General features: G+C 38.0%; 1 protein-coding gene across 5 annotated transcripts in view; it reads right to left on the bottom strand.

The window, feature by feature from the left end:
* Window positions 1-843: 843 nt before the first annotated feature.
* LOC121441707 (WD repeat-containing protein 44) overlaps window positions 844-21301 on the bottom strand; it is a 111051-nt gene continuing 90593 nt past the window's right edge. For 2 of the 5 annotated variants that reach the window (XM_041642938.1, XM_041642939.1), the window contains 7 exons: window positions 12030-12152; window positions 8866-9057; window positions 8604-8705; window positions 7983-8098; window positions 6856-6983; window positions 5252-5380; window positions 847-2075 (listed from right to left, as the gene is read on the bottom strand). In XM_041642938.1, the coding sequence (XP_041498872.1) occupies window positions 1981-2075; window positions 5252-5380; window positions 6856-6983; window positions 7983-8098; window positions 8604-8705; window positions 8866-9057; window positions 12030-12152 (885 nt within the window). In that variant the 3' untranslated portion in view covers window positions 847-1980. Of the gene's footprint in view, window positions 2076-5251; window positions 5381-6855; window positions 6984-7982; window positions 8099-8603; window positions 8706-8865; window positions 9058-12029; window positions 12153-21301 lie in introns of those variants that run through there. The other 3 variants (XM_041642940.1, XM_041642941.1, XM_041642942.1) reach the window with 3 other exon arrangements.

Below are 21301 nucleotides of genomic sequence, written 5' to 3'. Positions count from 1 at the left end.
TTCTTACAGCAACACCCTGATTATCTGTAGTTGAAACACCCAGCAAGACAGAAGTCAGACAAAGCCAGGTGTGGTAACACACACCTTTATCCTAGCTTTTAGGAGGCAGAGGCAGAGGCAGAGGCAGAGGCAGAGGCAGAGGCAGAGGCAGAGGCAGAGGCAGAGGCAGAGGCAGAGGCAGAGGCATCTCTGTGAGTTTGGGGCCAGCTTGCCCTGCTGCTCTACATAGAGTTCCCTGATAGGACTAGACAGACCCTGTCTCAAAAAGCAAACAAATAAAAATAAAAGAAGAGGAGAAGAAGGAAGAAGGAGGAGGGGGAGAATGAAGAAGAAAGAAGAAGGAGAAGGAAAAGGAAGAAGAGGAAGAGGAGGAGAAAAAGAAGGGGAAAGAGGAAAAAGGAAAAGAAAAGAAGTATTCAGCACTAAGCTGCTTCAGATTTCAGAGTGGAGACTGAATTTTAAAAAAGTGTCCCTGGACCAGCCAGGGACTTAAGACTATAAAAACTGCAAATCAAAACCCTATGATTAGTTGGAAAGACAGTGACATAATAATTCAATTTATCATTGTATAGGATAGAGTGTGAGATCTAAGAAACATGAGAAGAAAGGGGAGAGGGAGAGGAGAGAGAGGTGGGCAAGGACAAGGAGGGAAGGAGGAGAAAGAGCACTGTCTAAAGAAAGGTGAAGACCAAGGCAGAAGAGAAGCAATCAAGTAGAAAGCCAAGACCTCTGAAGATGAAGAGCATGCTAGATTGAGGAGGATATGATGGTGACTCCTCAGGTCCTCACGTGCCAGAAGCAAATGCAGAAAGAGCCTGTGAGTGCAGATGACAGTACTTCAGAATTCAACTCAGGAAAAGCTTTAAAGTCATGTAGCTAATGCATCATAACTTAGGGATTTAAAATCTGTTTGCTTAAATTCAATTTAAGACAACAGTTTGTTTTTCTTGCATCTCTTTGTTTACTCAAGTCATCTAAAAATAATTCACCTTTGACAAGTGTTGATGACCAACTTTAATGATACATATTTCAACTTCATAAACATATGCAAACCATCAACAACATTACCAGGGTTCCTTTGTCCCAGATGTTATTTCATTGGTACATTATACTGGCATTTACAAAGCCTTTCAAATTCAACAACACAAAACAAAACAGCTTAATTTTTAAAAACTACAATGCTTTAAAAAAATGTAAACAATTCATTTTTACATTATTGTAAAAAAGAACTTACTCCTTAATGGGGCTTATTTTTAAGTGAGCAAAGCCTGGTGCTCATGGATAAAGTAAAGAACTCTTTACATAGAAACATTGTGCTCCAGTGTGGCAAAGGAAAAAAAATTATATATATATATTTATATATATATATATATGTATATATATATACACATACAAAGTAAAGAATAAGTCCACAATTTAGATCACAAAAAAAAATCTTGTCCCCAAATTGAGAAATTTATAAAAAACCATTTATACATGGTTATTGACCTATTGAAAACCTATATAACATTTTCAAAACAATAATTCAGTCAAAAGATACCACGTTTCTTAAAAATGAAATTTTGTGCAAAAAAAAATTTTAGAGCTAGAAACAAGACCCAGTAGGAGGCCAAAAGAGCCACCAAAATAATTTAACTTTGTTAGATTTAGTGCATGTAACCAAAAGGCACGCACATGTGATTAATATATTAATATCTTTTCATGCAGAAACCTGTGCATGTTTATAATTATATAACAAAACATAAACATAACAAAACATAAACTCTATGCTTGGCAATGTTAATCTAGACACATTCTTTCTAGTCTATCAGTCTAGGGGTTCCTAGATCACTAACACTGCCTCTCAAAAATATATATTATATTTGAACAACTTTCAATAAAAGTTAAAAAAGGATGTTAGCCTGAAACACTATAATACTTTTCTCATTTCTGATACATATAGAAACTTGCTGATGGGTTTATTTTAAATATAGTTTCAAATTAAAATACAGTTTTCCTTCTGTTAATAAACACTTTGATTGCTCCAGTGAAGTCAGCAGAGAGAAGAACTTCTGTGTTATCTGTCTTCACAATACCTGAAAAGCATGAAAAAAAATATATTACTTGATTTTAAAGGACTAGGAAGCCTGTTGCCACAATACTACATGCTCATGACCTGTTTCTATCTTTGGGAAAGATCCTCTTCCAACCATCTGTTTTTTGGATTTCTCTAGAATTTTTACATCCTCTGGTACCTTTCTGCCTGACTAAAGCATACTTATACTTAACTTTCTCTTAGCTGCTCTTTTCCTGTCTTAGGGATGTTACAGTTCCTTGGAGCCTGAATGGCTAAATTCCTCCAAGGTAATCTAGGCCTCTAAGTCATCAATTGCTTCTATTTCAATCTGCTTTTAAGAGGAGTCTCTAAGGTGATTGATAGGGTTGACTGTAGCACAGACACACCGAAACTGCCGTGAAATGAGTACGTTTGCTCTGGGAATGCTGACAGCCTGCTGCCCTTATGGTCTCTACTGATTATCTCTGTAGCTATGCTGAATGGGCAAAATGCTTCCCTTTTACATTTGCCAGCTGTATAATAACATTTGACATATAAACTCTGTGTTAGCTAACTTGATTATATGTAGACTAAAAACTGGAGATGTAAGAAATACTGATTACTTAGAGATAGATGAATTTAAATTTTCATTGAAAAGTTGGTTACAGGATGAGCAAGACACAATGTTTTCACTCTAGGTGTGTTAATACCATCTTGTGAGCCACCGAACATTCCTTATAATCCTTCTGGAATATCTTAAAGGCAAGCAGTGCAGCTGTAGTAAAGGATTTAGAGATAAGAGAAAAGCAGGAGAGGAAAACGGAAAGTCTTTATTGAGACTCAATTCTAGTGCCTGACAGTCCTGGAATCTCAGCACTAAGCATGCAAGGCAGGGGTTTGAGGAGGCCAGCCTCATTATGTAGTGAGTTCCAGGTAAGCTTGAGCTACAGAATGAGACTACTGTATTACACTGTCTTCAATTCTTGTTACATGCTGTAAACCACATCACCCCAACCTGGGGTGGGGGTTAATACAGGAAAGCTCAAACTGCCAATGTCAGGAATAAAGAGAGAGGGCCATTGGATGTGTTTTATGGTCCCGTGCCCTGGGTTACTAGTTTAATCTTAGATAGACCTAGACAGGTACACATTTGGAAAGAATCCATTAAAGTTGCAACTCTTTCAAAAGAATCTAGAGTTATTGCGATCTTGTTAATGTGATATAGTTTTAAGAAGGCTTTTAAAAAATATACTATACATTGTCTCCAAGTAGGCATTTTGTAAAAGCTTAATAATTATGATTTGTGTTGAAAGAAGTGCTAGGCTGGAAATCATCCTTGTATTCTTCAGATAGAATAGCACATTAAGTGGAATGGATAGTATAAATGACATTATTGGGACAGTAAATTGAAAGTGCTTAAGAACTTTTCAGCAATTCGTGTACTTTAAGAAGCTCCCTCTGAAGCCAGGTGTGGTGGTGCACACCTTTAATCCCAGCATTCAGGAAGGCAGAGCTCTATGATGTCATCCTGGTCAACAAAGTGAGTTCCAGGACAGTCAGGGATACACAGAGAAACCCTGTCATGAAAGACAAAGACAAAGACAAAACCAAAACAAAACAAAAGCCCCCTCTGTGCATCCTATTTATTGCTGTGATTTTATGGCTCTCTAAAAGAGAGCTGTCTATTGTGTGCAAAATGTTTAAGGAAGTATTCTATCACTGCTTTTCCTAATATAAGCTTATTTTCTCTAAAAACTGGTTTACATACACATGCTCTTAACCACATTCTTTGTTTTTTAAATATTTATTTATTTATTATGTATACAATATTCTTTCTACATGTATGCCTGCAGGCCAGAGGAGGGTACCAGACCTCATTACAGATGGTTGTGAGCCACCATGTGGTTGCCAGGAATTGAACTCAGGACCTTTGGAAGAGAAGGCAATGCTCTTAACCACTGAGCCATCTCTCCAGCCCTCTTAACCACATTCTTAAGGACAAGTACAGAACATTTTTATGATAGCTTCATTCAATTACTCTTCCTTTTGACAGTTTCCTTTCACTTCCTCTTCTAAGCATTTTAAATACCTAAAATTGATGTGGGATTCCCCTCTGTATGCTATGAAAATGTTTTATTACCATTGGTTAATAAAGAAGTTGCTTTGGCCTATGGCAGGGCAGAATAGAACTAGGTGGAGAAAACCAAACAAAAATATATAAAGAGAGCAGGTGGAGTCAAAGAGATGCCATGTAGCTGCCAAAGGAGGAAGAAGCCAGAACCTTACCTGGTAAGCCACCACAGCCTCATGGTAATACACAGATTAATAGGAATGGGTTAATTTAAGATGTAAGAGTTAGGTAGGAATACACCTAAGCTATTGGCTAAACAGTGTTGTAATTAGTATAGTTTCTGTTTGATTATTCAGGTCTGGATGGCTGGGAAATGAACGAGCAGTCTCTGCTTACATGAAATTGATTACAGTACTTGGGAGGCATAGACAGGCAGATCTCTGTGAAGTCAAGACCTGATGGAGGAAGGTCATTGGTTAAAAAATAAAGAAACTGCTTGGCCCTCATAGGTTAGAACATAGGTGGGTGGAGTAAACAGAACAGAATGCTGGGAGGAAGAGGAAGTGAGCTCAGACTTGATAGCTCTCCTCTCTGGGGAAGACGCAATGAAGCTCCAACCCAGGATGGACGTAGGTTAAGATCTTTCCTGGTAAGCCACCTCGTAGGCTACACAAATTATTAGAAATGGGCTCGTCCAGGTGCGAGAGTTAGCCGAGAAGAGGCTAGATATAATGGGCCAAGCAGTGTTTAAAAGAATACAGTTTGTGTGTTGTTATTTCAGGGCATAAGCTAGCCAGGCGGCCGGGAGCTGGGGCAGCAGGAATGCAGCAGCAGGAACGCAGCCCACAGGCTCCTACTACAAAGACCAGCTTGGTCTACAAAGTAAGCTCTAATCCAGCCAGGGCTACGCAGTGAGAGCCTGTCACAAAACAAATAAGTAAACAAATAACTAACTAACTCCCAATTTTCCAAAATCCCTAGAGGAATTTAAAGGTATAAAACTTTCAAGAAATATGTTATTTGAATGTTCAGAAATGGGTATCTAACAACTGTTATGTTGTCTACGAGAAATGTTCTTTATGTGCATGAAAATCTTACCACAGGGGGCTAGAAAAAAACAGGACAAATAAAATATAGGCACCTACCAGTAGATGTGCTATCCAAAACTTCAGCATCTTCACTTGTCCCTTCTAATTTTTCAGTTTGTATATCAAGGGATAACATCAAACTCGGGTTCGGAGCAAAGATGGCTGATGTAACAACTGCATTATGTGCTGGGAAAAATTATTTTAGGATAACTGAGAAATTTTATACTAAACATGAGGACAAAAAACGAGAATATGAAAAAGCTCTTTTAAAATATATAAGACTAATTTAAAACCCAGAAGTATATTTTTTTTCTATACCCCAGAAGTATATTTTAACAAACTATCTCATATAGGTTCTGTTTCCATATTTTTCAAATTTTAGGCCAAGAAAATTCTTTTTTGGTATAGAAAACTGAAATAGTTTGCTATTGAAATACAATGAGTTATAATTGCTAAACTGAGAATATGTCTTGAAGATCAAGCTGTGCCTTGCTCCAAGTTTCTCCAAGTCTTGCTCTGGGTGGCTCCATCTTACAAAGCAGTATTTGACTCCATTTTGAATAGAAATGCAGAGGCAGGATGGCTTTACATCTCATTTGTACACACAGACACCATCACCCGTCCAGCACCAACTACAAGCACAGACTGATACCTTATTAAAGCTACAAGGGTAACACCTACAAACTCATCGAAGTAGATTAGAAGCGTATGACTACATGGGCCTATTAAAACTTCATCAGAGAAAAAATTGGGCCCCAGAACTTAGTGAACACATTGAAAGGTGGGATACTCTCATTTGGACCCTATAAAAAGATAGAACCTATCACTTTAATGACTGGTTACAAATGCAGTGAACTGCTATCTGACAACCTGGTCTATGTCAGAAACAGAGAACTTCTAATTGTCCTGTGAGTTTAAGCTCGCTCAGTCCCCCTGCTGGAATGTCCCACTTGAATTGCCTGCCTGCCACCTGTTTTTCAGTTCAGTATTTTCATAGTTTGGCTGTGGGTGGCTCTGCTGAGCTTCCAGAAGCTCTTCAGTTGTGTTCCTTAATGTCTTTTCTAACTGCCTCAGTGACTCTCTTTGCATCTATCTGCCTCTGCCCCAGGAAAGCTTCCCTGAACTCTGTGACCTCTTTAACCCTTTTGCACCCACTCTATAAACTACTAATTACTGTATTATGTGCAATGTGTGATTTGAAACGTAATATTAGTAATTAAGATTGGAATGAAAGGGCCAGCGAGATGGCTCAATTGGTAAAGGTTCTTGTGACACAAGCCTAGAGACCTGAGTTTGATCCTAAAACCCACAGGGGAAGGAGAGCACTGACTCCACAGAGCTGTTCTCTGGCCTCTACACTTGCACAGTGTCATGTGTGGAACTATACCTCCCACACTACCCCCACACAAGTAACAATTCTTAAGAATTGGGATAAAAGAGCCTGTGTTGGCCAAAGGCCAGCTATCAAAGAAAACTGGGACTTCTTGGGAAATTGCAGCCAACAAAACTGTTGTAACTTGTGAGTTTATTGTAATTCTATAAATTCTGACATAGTGGAGAGACATAAGTATGTCCATCTATGTTTCCAGCATTGCAGTCACAACAAATCTCTACTCCTTTATAATAAGGCACATACATATAAGTAAGCTGCATTTGCTTACCTTTAATACCTTCCCAGAAGTCATTACGATCTCTCCTGACTGAAGTAAACTTGCTTAGGTCATGGTAAGTACTCCAGATATAAACATATTTATCTTCTGAACCGCTAACGAGGTAAGTAAAGTCATGGCTATATTTGAGCAGGACAGGTCAAAAAATAAACAGAAAAAAAAATCAAGGTTTCCTTCTATCAGTGCTTCCTAATTTAAAATATCTAAAGCAACACCTGAGGGAGATTGTTGAAAACTCGAGCCATCTCCTTATTCTGAAGATTCCAAAGGTGGTTTGATTCAGAGCCAGGCTTTTTTGGTGCTGTTGCTCATTGCTACTTACTTGTTCTAGCACTGTTATAATGACTATACTATCTCTTGTGATAACAAGGCTAATCTTTCCAGACATAGGGATGTAACCTGCTGTTCAGTTTTTGAACATTATTATTAGTGCTGAGCACCCAACCCTGGGCTTCATCATGCTAACCATGATCAGCACTAGTATTTTCATCAAAGTCCTGATAACTGTGATGTTGACGAATTCACTCTAGGAGAACTAGTGACTTAAAGGATAGTTCATCAGTTGAATGGCTGGGTAATTACCAGGTACTTCAAGAAGAACTAATTTTTTAAGAAAAGTTGATAGCAGAATTTGAAAGAAGAAAAGCTAGGCAGGTAATCCTATTTCAGGAGAGCTCACAGATCCCAAATTAAGAACTGAAAGAATAATGACAAGTAAAGGTATAATGACAAGGTACTTTAGGGTGATAAAATACTTTCTTAGCTCCTGCACCTAAAAGGATAAAGACAATATGCATGTAGTGGTGGTGGGGGTGAGTGCCTCTTAAAAGCTTACATGAAAGTTGAAAAGCAAATATTCTGGAACTAAGAATCTTCTAAGCTCTAATGTCTCTGACAATGATGATTTTAGGCCAATTATTTAATGTTCTGGGTTTTGCCTTTTTTATTTGCAAAAGAGGGGTAGTTTTCTTACCTACCATTCAGGTAGACAAAGTAAGCACTGTATGATGATAGTGTGTGATATGATTATAAAAACATAAAGACTTAAAACCTTATATAATGAAAAACAGGGAGTGAAGAAATGCCATACTTTTGGGAATTTCCCATTGCCAATTTACCTGAAACTTGCTTTGATCTGGCTGCTGCTATTGACATAACCCTTATACTTCATGGACAGTGATAGGTCTCTGAGATCATATAGTCTGATTCTGGAGTCATTTGAGGTTACCAATATCTAAAAGCAAACCAAAAGCAAAGTTAAAAATATCATATTTTGCTAGGTGGTGGAGACAGAGGCAGGAGGATCTCTGTGAGTTCAAGGCCAGCCTGGTCTGTACAGTGAGTTCCAGGACTGGCTCCAAAGCTACAGAGAAACCCTGTGTCGAAAAACCAAAATAAAAATCATCTTTTAAGGGCGGTGGTGGCACACTCCTTTAATACCAGGATTTAGGAGTCAGAGGCAGGTGGATCTCTGTGAGTTTTTGGCCAGCCTAGTCTGGTCTACAGCCAGGACAGCTAGGGCTAGACAGAGGAAATCCTCTTTAAAAGAAAAGTTTAAAAAAAAAAAAACACCTTTTAATATAAATTAAGTCATAACATCAAAAGGTGTTAAACACCAAGCAAATAAACAGCAAAACTACAAACAACAGTATTCCCCTATGTTATTGCTCAGATATTAAAACTATCTTTCAAGAATCAATACAAAGTGTGGAGAGAGATGGTTTTGAATACTATAGTACCTTATTTTCTCCAGGTAAAGGTTCAATGCCAGTAATTTTTCTTCCAACCTTGTTGCGCCCTCTAGTAGATCGTACATGTATTTGTGTATGGTATTTCAAATGCTAAAACAAAAATCATAAATTAAAAATATCAGAATTAGAAGAAACCTCAAGGATCATTTGCTCTAAGTTTCAGATATTACCATTTTTGCCCTATTTTACAGAAAAGGCAGTTAAAGGCCAGAGGGTAGGAATTACTTGTGTAAAACCACAAGGTTCTTACCTCTGTATCATAGAAAATACATCTACCATCATACGTCCCAATTACTGCATATTTGCCATTCTGACAGAAGTTGGCAGCTGTGATCAATTTTGTCTGACCATCTACTTCATTCCATAAAGCCACTTTTTTGTCAGGAATGTTCCATAGGCGGAGCTTTCCGTCTAATGATCCACTGAGAAAATACCTGTCATCCTAAAAAGTGGCGAAAGAGAATGCTTTTATGTTCATATCAGGCCAATTAATAAAATAAAAGATTAGAAATAATAATCTAAAATAAAATCTTACTTGAAAAGTAATTATTACTGCTTTTTCTTGTGAAGGCTGGGAACTAGGGAGTCAAGTCAGGGCCTCATGCATGCAAACAAGTACTCTATCAGTGAAACTACATTTACACCTAGCCACAAAGAATCAGTCCTCAAGCAAGCACCATTCTGTGCACTAAAAATGACAACAATTAAACATGTCAGATTTCATGTTGGAGAAACAGAATTCAAATCACTTTATCATATCCTTAAACTGTTTTTCCAAAGTATGGCTGTTAATAGAAATGTTTGAGTAAGCATCACATGAAACAATATTCTACAATCAATTAAGTTTAATAAATTCTGGAGTGTAAAAACTTTATAGGATTCTCTGTTAACTTGTATTTTTGAATCTCCAAAAGGGGGAATAAAGTGGGTAGTGGCTTTTTAATTTCCTTCACCCTGGATTTTCTTTGGGTATGCTTTGGGAAACACTATCTTATGCCATACATGTTTCAGGGACATGTGTAACATTGCGATACCAGATTAACGCCAGTTACAAATTGAACCTGCGTTTTAGGAACTCTGATACTGACTTACAGACTAAGAGTTCTATATATAGAGAAACTGACTCTATCCTAGGCACACAGCAATGTCAGCATACATTTCTGATTGTCATAGTCTGGTGTAGGGGAGGATGTTACCACTGTAAATAGAGGCCAGAAGTGCTACTAAGCATCCTACAATATACAGACAGGACATTCATCCCTCCCCATAACAAACAATGTCAGTAGAGTCAAGGTTGAAAAGTCCTCTGTAAATGACACTAGTCCTACCACTCAGCTGGGCTAAATTCTGGTAATGTCATAATTACTTATTAGGGGCTAGGGAGATGGCTCAGTTGGTAAAGTGTGAGGACCTGAGTTTGGATCCCCAGCACCCACATACATGGCAATGGCACACATTAGTAACTTTAGTGTTGGGGGTCAGAGAAAGGTAGAGCCCCTAGAATTCCCTGGCCAACAAGTCTGGCCAAATGGGTGAGCTCCAGATTAAGTGATAATCTCTTTCTCAAAAGATAATATGAGAAGGCACACATACACAAAAGATAATATGAGAAGGCACACATACACAAAAGATAATATGAGAAGGCACCACCCCCTACAAACACAAGGATTACATATTAATAATCAGGACATTTTCTTCGTATTAGACACTTAATTCACTGCTGAAGCCTCTCATGGATGCTGCTTAAACTACTCAAAAGGTTGAGGCAGGAAGAACACTTGAAACCGAGATTTTGATGTGTGCCAGAGCAACACAGTGAAACCTGATCTCAGAAACAGTAAACAAGAAACAAACAAGATTAAGACTAACAAGAGCTGGGGAGATAGCTTGTTAGGGTAAAGTGCTTGCTACCTAACCAGGAGGACTCGATTGTTGATCCCTAGCACCTACATAAAAGCTGGGTGTGGCGGTACAAATCTGTAACCCCAGTGCTGGAGCAGGGGACAAGATAAGTACACTCTGGAGAGTTTGCTGGCAAGCCAGTCTAGCCAGAACAATGACTCCATGTTCAGTGAAAGAGACTCTCTCACAAAAAATAAGGTAGGGTGGGCGACATGGCTCAGCAGTTAAGAGCACTGGCTGCTCTACCAGAGGACACAGGTGCAATTTCTAGCATCCATTTGGTGGCTCACAAGCACCTGTAACTCCAGTTCCGAATGATCTAACACCCTCTCTGGCTTTGGAGGGCACCTGACACACATGTGGTACATAGATATACATATAAAATATCCATATACATAAAACAATAAAAAATCATTAGTTATTAAAAATAAGGTAGAGTGTCACAGAGGAAGATAATTCAAGGTTGACTTTAGCCTCCACAAGTGAATACAATGGCAAGTATACTCCCATACGCACATGTATACACACAAGTGCACACACATGCATGCAAGCATACACACATACAACACACACACAAAATATTCATTAACAATGTTTCAAGAGCCTAAATATTAATTTAGGATACCATACAATGAAATGTGGTCGCTACCTATTTCAGTCTTTTGTACTTTGTCCCCCTTCCACAATTCTCACCTATATACTTACTGCTACCATTTTACACCTATTGTTTCCTCCTTTTAGAGACAACGTCTTATCATATAGGCCAGCCTGTCTTAAACTAGTGATCCTCCTGATTTAGTTTAAAGAGAGCTGGGATTACAGACATGCACTACCATTTTTAGCTGCTATTTTTCTATCTCTCTCTACTATCTTCCATACGTAGTGTATACTGTATTTATAGTTCATGAGCTATTAAGGATTTGGGATAGCTTTTTACTACTGTATTTAGAATATAATTACCCACTTGTAATACAAATTATTAGAATATTTCTTTTCCAACCACTGACTGATTGATTGACAGGGTCTTCTTATGTATCCCGGATTGGCCTCAAATTCATTGTGTAGTGGAAAGTGACTGTGAACTTTTGACCCTTCAGTCACTACCTTCCCAGAACTGTGAGGACAGGCATGTGTCACCACACCCAGTTTCTGTAGTACTCGCAACTAAACCCAGAGCTTCCTGCTTGCTAAACAAATACCTTACTAAGCTACATTCTCAGTTCCTTTCCCCAGTTTTTGAGACATGGTCTCCCTAATCAGCCTTGGCTGTCTGAAAACTTACTCTATAAACTAGGCTAGACTCAAACTCACAGAGATTCATGTGTGTCAGCCTCCGAAGTGCAGGGACTGTGTTACAACACCCAGCTCCCTTCCCATTTTTAAAGCAAAATGTGACACTAATTTGCTTTTAGTTATGTGGCCACTAATGATTTTTTTTATCCTGTAGTCCTGACTGCTCTCCACAGAAATCAAATTCCTTCATCTCATGACAAAGAGTGAATGGTTACTTACTCTTGGATGGAAAGCGATGGCAGTGACAAAATCTATATGTTGAAAACAGCAAAGGCATTCTTTTCTAGAAATGTGCCATAACCTGACTGTCTTATCCATGGAAGAAGAGAGCAGAAAGTAGTTCTATGGAGAAAATGACATCAGTACTTTATTACTGTATATATTAAAACACTGCTTATACAATACAATTTAACTAGAATCACAGTTTTATTTTCCAGTTTTTAGTTTTATATACTATGTTATTGCTATATGCAGCATCACAAAGAACACGACTATTTCAATTCACTTGAAAAATGTGTTATTTTCTCAAACTAGTATCTATTTCACTGACTTTAAGACATTTCAGCATTACCTGTTGTTACATTATTATGAATCTTATGATGTATGATAGGAAGTATGCCAGGTATAAGCAAAGTAGTAAGGAGTACTTTAGCTATTTTAATCTGCACATGTTCAAACTTAGCTATGAATATATGGTATCTATTTATTTGATTATTTTAGTTTAGCTATTCTTCACACCAAAAATGCAGGTGAATTCTAACTTACATGGATCTTAATTGTCACTTAAAATGTCTTCAAAAATATTACTCTGTAGTGCAGCAAGAAATGAAAAGTTATTGTGCTCCTGTCACACGGTAGGCAAGAAAATTCGAGAACAGAAACTGTCAAGTTTCTCAGAAGACATCATAGAATTTTCAGAGCTGGAAGAAGTAGGCTAACTGACTTGGGCATTGTATTTGACCAATTACCCTGGAACCAAACACCCACCCACCAAAAGCACACAGCTGGAAAAGCCCAATAACTTTTAAAACTCATCTCTTTAAAGGGTGAAACCATATATTACACTGTATGAGGAAACTCAAAACGACTCCAGTATTTTTTGAAATGTCTAAGACGATCAACAAATCAAGGTAGTAATAACATCTATCGAGTACACAGAGTTGGCTAAAAGCTTTGTTCTTAGCACTATAGCAACTCTGTGAGGTAGGCAGATTCTTTTCATCCTTTGTGACAACTGAGAACAGTGGAGCATAGAAAAAGAACTTGCATAAGATTACACAGCCTACAGATAGGGCTCAAGAGCAGGTGCTCTGACTCTAGGTCTAGGCCCTGACCATGTTTTCCAGAGTGCAGAAAAGCACCAAAATGCTTTGCCATTTGCTCAAAGTTAATTAAGAACGCTTAATCTTTATCTATGTGACAGCTCATACTTGTAATTTTGGGGATGTGGAGGCACAAGAATTAGGAATTCAAAGTCATCCTTAGCTACAGAGTAAGTTTTAGGATAGCCTGGCTACAAGAGACCTTGTCTTCAAAAAATCATAAAAAAATAAGCAGAAAGACTAATTGCAAATATTTATTTGGCTATATAACTGTAATGAGCTACTCTATAAAACACATTTAAAATACCTATCTTTAAATAGATACTATACCTTATTACTAAAATAAAGCTTTGGAGCACACATGGTGGGAAAGAACTTGCAAGACTCTAGGACTGACCCTGAGTATTCAGAAACAAAGCAGAAAAAAGGAGGAGAAATTTGGAAGATCTATAATAGACTCTGGGGGTATCTAATAATTATTTTTACTTTCAAAGATAATCCAATTCCAGAAAAGTTTTAATGAACATATATAGTTTGCATTCTAATTTTCTGTTGATTAATAGCACTAAACTTATGGTGCAGTGCTCTTGAATACTAGCCTTCTTCAGAGCTGCAGGTGTAGCTCCTTCAGAGCTGAAGGTGTAGCTCAGTAGGAGAGTGTATGATTAGCATTAAAATAAGCCAACCAAGCAACCAACCAAAACAACTCAAATAAAATTTGGCTTTATTCAGCTCTTACTTTAAGCATATCATAGATGAATATATTCTTAAAATACTAAATATATATGCTAAAGACATGCTAAATTTTATTCTACTATGCCAAGAATTTTTGTTCAATAAATTCTTACTAAATGAAATTAATTTCTTTAATTTTTATGTGTATGAATGTTTTGTCTGCATGTATGACTGTATACCATGTATATATGTGGTGCTCAAAAAGGCCAGAAGAGGGTGTTGGATCTTCTGGAACTGGAACATATAGTTGTGAGCCATCATGTGAGTGCTGGGAATTGAACCTAGGTTCTTGGGAAGATGAGCCAGTACTATTAACTGCTGAGCCATCTCTCTAGTCCTGAAATAATTTCTTCAACTCATTGCTGAACTTTGGAGTCACATAAAGTATATTAAACTGAAATTCTGTATGTAACTAGACTTATAATACTTAGATGGATCAGGGAATGTAGGACTCTCATCTATACAATGAAAAGATCCTGCCAGGCAGTGATGGTGCAGCCCCTTAATCCCAGCACTCGGAAGGTAGAGGCAGGAGGATCTCTGTGAGTTCGAAGACAGCCTGGTCTACAAGAGCTAGTTCCAGGACAGGCTCCAAAGCTACAGAAAAAAACTGTCTCGAAAAGCCAAAAAGATCTTTCCTACATGGGATTTTTACTCTATGATATAATATTGTGTTAGCTGCTATAAAACAAGTATTTGAAAAATAGAAAACTCACTACAAACAGAGATTCTAATGGACACTGAAGAGACATAATAGTAAAGTAAGATTTGGCTGCTATCCTTTAACAGATTAGACTCTTATTGTAAATAAGATCTAGACATCTTTGGTGGTTTGAATGATAATAGACCCTACAGGATCATGTATTTGAATGCTGGTCCATAGTTGGAGGAATTGTTTGGGAAGGATAAGGAAGTGTGACCTTGTTGGAGAAGGCTTGTCACTAAGGAGTAGACTTTCAGGTTTTAAAAGCCCAAGCCATTCCTAGCTAATTCTCTCTTATCTCAATATGTTAACTCCCAGTTACTGCTCCAATGCCATGACTTCCTGCCTGTTGCCATGTTCCCTGTCATGATGATCATGGACTTGCCCTCTGAAACTGTAAGCAAGCACCAAATTAAATGCTTTCTTTTATAAGCTTCCTTGGTTATGGTGTCTCTTCACAGTAAAAGTAATTAAGACAGTAGCAGTTAGGTCTTTCCCGGTGAAAAGCAAACCAAAGTAACACTATATTATATTGAGCTGGTTGTATTTATGCATTTAGGAAAACACAAACATACATACACAGAGAGAATGAATAAAAGAAAAAAGAAGCCATGACTTTGAAAAAGAGCAAGAAGTGGGTGGTACATGGGAGAGTTCAGAGGGAAGAAAGAAACAGGGAAATGATATAATCTCAAAAATTAAAACTTAGTAAGATAGCTGAAGGAAGGATTCAACAAAACAAGTCAATACTCATTTTCATTGTCAGGAAGGGCTGACAGAGGATGCTCCTTCAGGAGGAAGCAGCATCAAAGACACTCTGATTCATGATGAGTGGGAACCAGCCCAATAAACGTATCTGGACATAAAACTAAAGTTAGATGCTGCCTAAGGAGCAACACCTACGACTGTCTTCTGCCCTGCCCCAATGCATGTCTGTACACACACACACACACACACACACACACACACACACACACACACACACACACACATTAATGTGAATAACTATGACAAATTTTCCGTTTATTCCCTTACGAATAGTATTCATAATGTCAAGAATCAGGAAGTCTCAGCTCACAAACTGGCACCAGTCATAAGGCAAGTATACAGACTGATACTAAATAGATTTCATTGATTTCATTGATGTACAACATTTGTAAAGAATGCAGGAAAGGAAGTATTTATGATTCTTAAATCTTTGCAATATATTCAGCATTTTCAATTTTTGTAAGCTAGCTTCTGTAAGGTGATGAGCTATTGTGACATGGGAATGGGATGAGAGAGTATGGTTCTAAAGACAATTCCCTACTCCATAGTGACAAGCCTGTCAGCATGTTCCTTAACTCATATACATCTTTTTCAACTCCTTGATAAACATCAGTGACCTCACCTGTTTTGATAACACAAATAGAGAACACACGCAAAGTACTTAAATTTGGTGACCTTGCTGCCTAAAGTCCTCTAACTGGAATATTCATACATTGTAGGAAGTTAAGGCCTACCAGGCCAAAAGGAGCCAACCTGGAGTCTGCCTGAACCTGTCAAAGGTCCTGTCTGTGCCTAGCCAATAAGGAGCAACCAAACAGTGTTTCTGAGTGCCTAGCAACAGGCTCTGTCAGAGGTCCTGACTTGCCTAGCCAATGAGAGATGAGCATGAGCTGTCAACTGTCAAGGGATCAGAAGGTCTGGGTGCTGGGAGGGTATATAAGCTTTTCCTCACTGTTAAACAAATGAATCTGCTGTGAGCCTTCTACCTGACTCCTGGCGTCTGTGTCTGCTGACATCGTGCCTTTTCACCCCCTCCCCCGAGGAAGACGTTAGGACTCAGCAATAATAGATAAAGTTCTTACTTCTCTATTTTTAATTATATGTGTGTAGGGGGTTATTTGAATGTTAAGTGTAGTTGCTCATGGAGAACAAAGGTATTGTATCTCCTTGGAGCTGGAGTTATAGACAGTTGTAAACTGCCCCATGCAGATGTTGAGAACCCAACTTGGGTCCTCTCCATGAGGAGCAGTATTCATTCTTAACTGCTGAGCCATATTCCCAGCTCCATTTGCAGGTAATATTAACTGAGCATTTACTGTGTGCTAAGTACTTTTTTGTTTGGTTTTGTTTTTTAAGATTTATTTTATGTGTATGGGTGTTTTGCCATTTGAATGTATGAGTACTGCATGCATATCTGGTGCCCATGGAGGCAATAAGAGGCTGTTGGATCCTTTAGAATTGGAGAAGCAAATGGTTTTGAGCCACCATGTGGGTGCTGGAAATGGAACCCAGGTACTCTGCAAAAACAGCAAGTGCTCTTAACTGCTAAGCCATCTCTCCAGCCCTATTTACATAGTGCTTTGTATTTACTCAGTTAATCTTTCCCTGCAACTCTGCAAAGAAGTTACTTTTACTATGCCTATTTTATAGGTGCTGTATAGTAAAGTTAAGGAAAGTGGCCAAAGATCCCACAACTACAAGGGGGCAAAGTAGTTAGAATAGGAACACTGGGAGTCTGTCTCCAGAGTCGTGACCTTAATTTAGGTGGTTAAGAGAACAACAAATATGTTTTGAGTGAATCTGAAATACAGAATATCTAGTAGGAAATTGTTTTAGAAACTTGGTTTATTCTTTCATTTTAATTAAGATATAATTCCATCACTCCCCCCTTTTCCTTTCCTTCTTCTAAAGCCTCCCATGTTCCTTCCTGCCACAACCCCTCCTGTGCCCTCACTTACTCCCCCTTGAATTGAGGTCTTCATTGACTATCATTATTAATCAGGGGAGAGGGGGAGGAAGGGAGTGAGATGGGAGAGAGAGAGAGAGAGAGAGAGAGAGAGAGAGAGAGAGAGAGAGAGACACAACCTGCTGAGTCTCTTTAGTGTTGCATCAAAATGCAATTAGGTAAGAGGAACAAATTGTGTACACACAAGTGCACACACGCAAATAAATAAATGTAATTTTAAAATTTGAAAACCAAAACTTCAAAATATTTTTTTAAAAAGGTGCTCTGTTCCTCTTTGTGTTCATGTATGTACACGTAAATGTGTACGTACATGCATGTGGAGGTCAGAGGATAACATTAGGTGTTGTTCCTCAGGTGCTACAACTTATTTTATGAGACAGGGTCTTTTACTGGTCTTGAATTTTCCAAGCTGGTCAGGCTGACTTACCAGAGGGAAAGAGAGTCACATGGGTCTATGTGTCTCCTCCTATCAGTGCTGTGATTATGATGTGTGCTTTTCTTTTTTACTGTAAAATTTTGGGATCAAACTCAGGTCCTCAAGTTTGCAAGGTATTTGATTTAAAAAGCAGACCACCAGACAGAAATAGAGAGAAACACACACACACACACACACACACACACACACACACACACACACAGAGAGAGAGAGAGAGAGAGAGAGAGAGAGAGAGAGAGAGAGAGAGAGATCAACTATGGCAAATATAAAACACCAAGAACACCTAATGGGAATCAGCAATTCACAAATGGACTGACTCAAAAGTGGTGCATAGCATGGAATGTTGATGGAAGCCTATAATCCTGGTACTTAGCAGACAGACGCAGGGGGCGGAGGCAGAGGTGGGAGGATCACAGTGAGTGTGAAGCTGACCTAGGTCACAGAATGAGTGTTAGCCCACCCTCAGCTACAGAGACTCTGTCTCAAGGAAACGAACAAAGCAACAAACAGGTAAGCAAACAGAGTTCAGGCACAGCTTGATTTAGTTTACCAAAATATACCATTAATATCTCTGTGCTACACAGGGTTTTTCTGACATAATTAAAATATATGTATACCGTTTGTATCTCTGGTATTATTGTTTAGTTAATACAGTTCATTTTTCTCAAGTCATGGTATTCAGATATTATTTTCTCTCTTAAATTTTAAATGTATTTAGATACTGATTACTGACAAAGTTTAAGGTATAAAGCAAAATGCTAAGGTGAACAGGCAGTGGTGGCGTACACCTTTAATCCTAGCCTCAGGAGGCAGAGGCAGACAGATCTCTGTGAGTTCAGAGGCCAGCCTAGGCTACAGAGTGAGTTCCTGGACTGGCTCCATAGCTACTGAGAAACCCAGTCTCAGAAAACCAAAGCAAAATATGCTAAGGTGTTTCATATTTAAATACCTTATTTAAAATCCAAGATATCTTAATTTTTTAGAAAACTACTGAGGTATTTAGTGGCAAAATTGTCCCTTTACTGAAGTTATACTATTACTCTATCGAAAAGAATCACAAAATGAACATTTCATGAAAAATAAATAATTGCATGAAGGTAGCAAGTTAGCCTTAAAGCAGGTTTAAAGATGGACCAGACTTGATATTTGTAGCTGTAGTCATCCATTTTGTGGATATGACTTTTGTGAAGTTATTTGGGTCTGGGCATCTGGGAAATGAGTAAGCAGCCTCTGTTTACAAAATGACGCCCACTGTCTAGGGCATGGATCCACGTAAAACCTAAAAAAGCTTTTAAAAAAATGGCTTCTAGACCCACAAAAATGGGAGCCAAGCACAGCTTCTTGGTAGTCGCTTTTTTTCCCAGATAGGTTCTGCTTGCTAGCAAGCAGAGGCACAGCTCCTTTAAGAAAAGGTTTCCGGGGCTGGAGAGATGGCTCAGAGGTTAAGAGCATTGCCTGCTCTTCCAAAGGTCCTGAGTTCAATTCCCAGCAACCACATGGTGGCTCACAACCATCTGAAATGAGGTCTGGTGCCCTCTTCTGGCCTGCAGGCATACACACAGACAGAATATTGTATACATAATAAATAAATATTTTTAAAAAAAGGTTTCCTGACTCAGCATTACCAGCAAAAACTGGTTGGCTTCTTGGTTCATGCTGGCAGCAGGGACAGACAGCTCTGGTTCTTTCAAGAGGTCATGAACTTAAATGGGGTTTGTGAGCAGCATGCTGTGTGCTTAAAGGCAACATAAACCCATTGCACCCCTGGAGCTGTGGTGGTGAGCATGGTTTACATAGGTGGTGAACATGCCTCTGACATGTTGGACTGGGCAGAGCAAACAGGCAGAACTGCAGAATTGGTCCTAGCCACACCCACTTAGCATTAAAAGAAGGGGGGGGGGCTCCTGGTCAGAAAATGATTACAGATACACAATAAAGATAGATTCAGATAAAAATAAACCTCTGATTGTATCATAGTGTGTTTAAAAATGTATGTAGGCTTGGAAGAGAGGAAAAAGAGTATAGACAAGAATACAGTCATAGATGAAAAGAGTAAAGACAATAAAATAAGTATTAAAAAGTAATAGAGTTAAAAAATAAGCCTCATAAAGATGGAAAATACAGAGTCTAGATTATGTATATTATTGTGTTTTCTTTTAATTTTTTGACTGTGGATGGGCTAAGTACAGAAAAACATTTCATTGTACAGCTGCTAAACTAAACCAACATAAGTATTTTAAAAGTATCTTAACTTCAAAATTTGAGTCTAAGTATATGTTACTTTGAAAAAGAGGTCTGCTTTTGTTTCGACAGAGGGTGGGAACCTGTGGGTTCCTTCCAGACTAATGCTGTTTGATGGGAAAAGACCCCTCTGAAAGTCTCTGTGAACCCTAAAAATACTTCATCCAACAAACAACAGGAAAAATAGTTGAGAGAAAACAATGCACAAATTCCCAAAACGATTGTTTATAAATGTTTGTTTTTATTTAAAGAGGGTTGATTATAGATGGTTAAATGGTCAAGTCAATCTCTTTCTTAAAAAAAGAGGGGGGATATGATATAAAGAAGAAAACTTTACATTGTTATGGATCTTCATTTATTGATACAAAATTAAGGTCAATTTTGTTATATGTATATTTTACTCTTGTTTAAGGTACTATGTTTATACAGCTCATTTAAAATGTAATATAAAATTAAAAATTATAGATTAATAATAGATAGTCATTTATAATAGTCAAACTTGTAGTAATGTTAGGTTTTCTAGATATACAGAGATGTATTTCAGTTAATCTTCAACCTTTCAAAGATATTTAAAAGGTTTTAAGAACTTAGACTTTTCTCAACAGTTAGACATGTCTGCTTCTGGCAACACCAATTACTTCAGAGAGGCTGATGGACATTGAATAAACTCGTTATGGAATTTGCCTTCAATGTGACAAGGCTAGTCATTTGGGCAAGAAACTGTTCTTTCCTGGACTGCTTGATGGTATGCTATACAAGCTGGACATGCAGGACCCACAGAAAAATGACTGCTTAACTTGCCTAAAGAAGGTCAGATAGTCCTTCAGGGTTCCTGATTCATGAAAGAGTCTGCCAGACATTCTATAGAACACAGAAGAGAATGACTGACAAACTGCTAATATAGACAGAATAGTCTTCCAAATTCTCTGCTTCACAGAAAAGTCTGCCAGATACTATGGACCTGTAAGCTGAATATGGATGCCCCAATGTTACAAAAGAATTTTGGGTGACTGTCCAGGCAGCGAGATGTCTCTGTCAATTCTAGTTTTGGAAGCAACTGTTTACAATGCACTTCCTATTTACTTAGGTAATATTATATCTTGGGATCTTTGCAGAGTTGAAGACAGATAGTTAACAGTTTTCCTTAGTTATGATCAAAGATAAATTGGATATAAAACTTTAGACTAACAAAAATAGGATAGATGATCGAGTATTTTCCTTAATTTGCCAAATGTAAATGGACTAGATATTATAACTATGATTCTTGCTTGATAACTGTTTTATATACATAATTTTAATATGTTAAAATTCAAACCTTTC

This window comes from Microtus oregoni, unplaced genomic scaffold (assembly GCF_018167655.1).
Source record: "Microtus oregoni isolate MIOR12 unplaced genomic scaffold, Mior012 000080F_ref0000499, whole genome shotgun sequence".
Classification (NCBI taxonomy): domain Eukaryota; kingdom Metazoa; phylum Chordata; class Mammalia; order Rodentia; family Cricetidae; genus Microtus; species Microtus oregoni.
The sequence above is the reverse complement of the archived record's forward strand: the minus strand, read 5'-3'. Positions and strand labels throughout refer to the sequence as shown.